The sequence below is a fragment of the Esox lucius genome, chromosome 19, assembly GCF_011004845.1.
Source record: "Esox lucius isolate fEsoLuc1 chromosome 19, fEsoLuc1.pri, whole genome shotgun sequence".
NCBI classification, from domain to species: Eukaryota; Metazoa; Chordata; class Actinopteri; order Esociformes; family Esocidae; genus Esox; species Esox lucius.
Genome location: NC_047587.1, coordinates 41,447,251 through 41,450,002, shown reverse-complemented (window position 1 = coordinate 41,450,002; position 2,752 = coordinate 41,447,251). Strand labels below are relative to the sequence as shown.

General features: G+C 70.3%; 1 protein-coding gene across 1 annotated transcript; it reads left to right on the top strand.

Moving 5' to 3' along the window:
- Positions 1-936: 936 nt before the first annotated feature.
- On the top strand, positions 937-2,019 carry LOC117593422 (vegetative cell wall protein gp1-like; the record flags this gene model as incomplete). The annotated part of the gene is made up of 1 exon (XM_034288420.1): positions 937-2,019. A coding segment is annotated over one exon (1,083 nt), but the record flags the coding sequence as incomplete, so codon positions are not given.
- Between the last annotated feature and the right edge of the window lie 733 nt (positions 2,020-2,752).

Here is a 2,752-nt window from a genome sequence, read left to right as displayed (position 1 = left end):
GCTGCCCAGTGGCCGCAGCCGCCAGCTCCTCCCGCTGCCCAGTGGCCGCAGCCGCCAGCTCCTCCCGCTGCCCAGTGGCCTCAGCCGCCAGCTCCACCCGCTGCCCAGTGGCCTCAGCCGCCAGCTCCACCCGCTGCCCAGTGGCCTCAGCCGCCAGCTCCTCCCGCTGCCCAGTGGCCTCAGCCGCCAGCTCCTCCCGCTGCCCAGTGGCCTCAGCCGCCAGCTCCACCCGCTGCCCAGTGGCCTCAGCCGCCAGCTCCACCCGCTGCCCAGTGGCCTCAGCCGCCAGCTCCTCCCGCTGCCCTGTTTTCGCCGCCGCCAGGACCCGCCGTGGACTGGCCGCCGCCCGGGCCCGCGGATGACTGGCCGCCGCCGCCCGGGCCCGCGGATGACTGGCCGCCGCCGCCCGGGTCCGCGGATGACTGGCCGCCGCCGCCCGGGCCCGCGGATGACTGGCTGCCGCCGCCGCCCGGGCCCGCGGATGACTGGCCGCCGCCGCCCGAGCCAGCGGATGACTGGTCGCCGCCGCCCGGGGCCGTGGATGACTGGCCGCCGCCGCCCGAGCCAGCGGTTGACTGGCCGCCCGAGGCCGCGGATGACTGGCCGCCGCCGCCCGAGGCCGCGGATGACTGGCCGCCGCCCGAGCCCGCGGTGGACTGGCCGCCTTGTCCCGCAGCGCCTTCACCTGCCCAGGAGCCCCCGCATCGTCCTACGGCACCCTCGCCTGTCCCGGCCTCAGCGGCGCCCTCGCCTGTCCCGGCCTCAGCGGCACCCTCGCCTGTCCCGGCCTCAGCGGCGCCCTCGCCTGTCCCGGCCTCAGCGGCGCCCTCGCCTGTCCCGGCTCTCCCTGACCCTCCGCCGGCTCTCCCTGACCCTCCGCCGGCTTCCCCGTCTCCGGCTCCTTCGCCGGCTCTCCCACAGGGTTCTGACCCTCCGCCGGCTCCCCCGGCTCCTGCTCATCCACCGGCTCCTATTCCCCCGCCGGCTCCCCCGTCTCCTGCTCCTCCGCCGGCTCCTGCTCCCCCGCCGGCCGTCAACCCTCCGCCGGCTCCCCCGGCTCCTGCTCCTCCGCCGGCTGCCGACCTGCTGCCGGCTCCCATTCCTCCGCCGGCTCCCCTGTCTCCTATTCCTCCGCCGGCTCCCCCGGCTCCTACTCCTCCGCCGGCTCTTCCGCCGGCTCCGGACCCTCCGCCGGCTCCCCCGGCTCCTGCTCCTCCGCCGGCTGCCGACCTGCCGCCGGCTCCTATTCCTCCGCCGGCTCCCCCGTCTCCTACTCCTCCGCCGGCTCTTCCGCAGGCTCCTGACCCTCCGCCGGCTCCCCCGTTTCCTATTCCTCCGCCGGCTCCCCCGGCTCCTACTCCTCCGCCGGCTCCCCCGGCTCCTACTCCTCCGCCGGCTCCTCCACCGGCTCCTATTCCCCCGCCGGCTCCCCCGGCTCCTGCTCCTCCACCGGCTCCTATTCCCCCGCCGGCTCCCCCGTCTCCTGCTCCTCCGCCGGCTCCTACTCCTCCGCCGGCTCTTCCGCCGGCTCCTGACCCTCCGCCGGTTTCCCCATCTCCTGCTCCTCCGCCGGCTCTTCCGCCGGCTCCGGACCCTCCGCCGGCTCCCCCGGCTCCTGCTCCTCCACCGGCTCCTATTCCCCCGCCGGCTCCCTCGTCTCCTGCTCCTCCGCCGGCTCCTACTCCTCCGCCGGCTCTTCCGCCGGCTCCTGACCCTCCGCCGGTTTCCCCATCTCCTGCTCCTCCGCCGGCTCTTCCGCCGGCTCCTGACCCTCCGCCGGTTTCCCCATCTCCTGCTCCTCCGCCGGCTCTTCCGCCGGCTCCTGACCCTCCGCCGGTTTCCCCATCTCCTGCTCCTCCGCCGGCTCTTCCGCCGGCTCCTGACCCTCCGCCGGTTTCCCCATCTCCTGCTCCTCCGCCGGCTCTTCCGCCGGCTCCGGACCCTCCGCCGCCTCCCCCGGCTCCTGCTCCTCCGCCGGCTCCTATTCCCCCGCCGGCTCCCCCGGCTCCTGCTCCTCCGCCGGCTGTCGACCCGCCGCCGGCTCTCCTGCCGGTTCCTGTCCCTCCGCCGGCTCTCCCGTCTCCTGACCCTCTGCCTCCCTGGCCTGTCCCTGCGGCTCCGCCTCCCCGGCCTGTGCCGGCGGCTCCGGGCGCTGAGCCTCCGCCGGTCCGGGTGTGGTCGTCCCGGTCTTGCGGTCGGGAGCCCGCGCCTTTGGGGGGGGGTACTGTCACGTCCTGGCTGTGCCCCTAGCCATCTCTGCGCTGGGCTCGGGGCATAGCCAGGACAGGACAGGAGGTGACCTTTAGCCACCTCTACTCCTTTTTTTGGTTTCCCCAATTGGAGGCAGGTGTTAGTCATTGCCTCCAATTGGGGACCCTATTTAAGTTTAGTTTGTAGGCCCCAAGGCGTGGTTTATTTTGGTTTTGTTTATCCTGTGTAAGGAATACCCACGTCACTGGTTGCTGCTTTTTGTTTTGTTGGAGTCCTGCATTCTTTATTTTGTATTAAATGGATTACCTTCCCTACCTCTACTCTGCGCCTGTGTCCTCTTCATCCCACGACCGTGACAAGAGTGACCAATCCAATCATCTCAAGTAATCATATACTGTAATCAGAAACAATATTTTCATTTAGTTCTTTAATCAAGAATCTCTTAAAAATCAAGAAATGATTCTGTATGTCTCCACATTTTCAGGCTAGGCTTATTCAACAGCCTATAAGTACAGACTTCAATACTAGATTGAGCCATTGC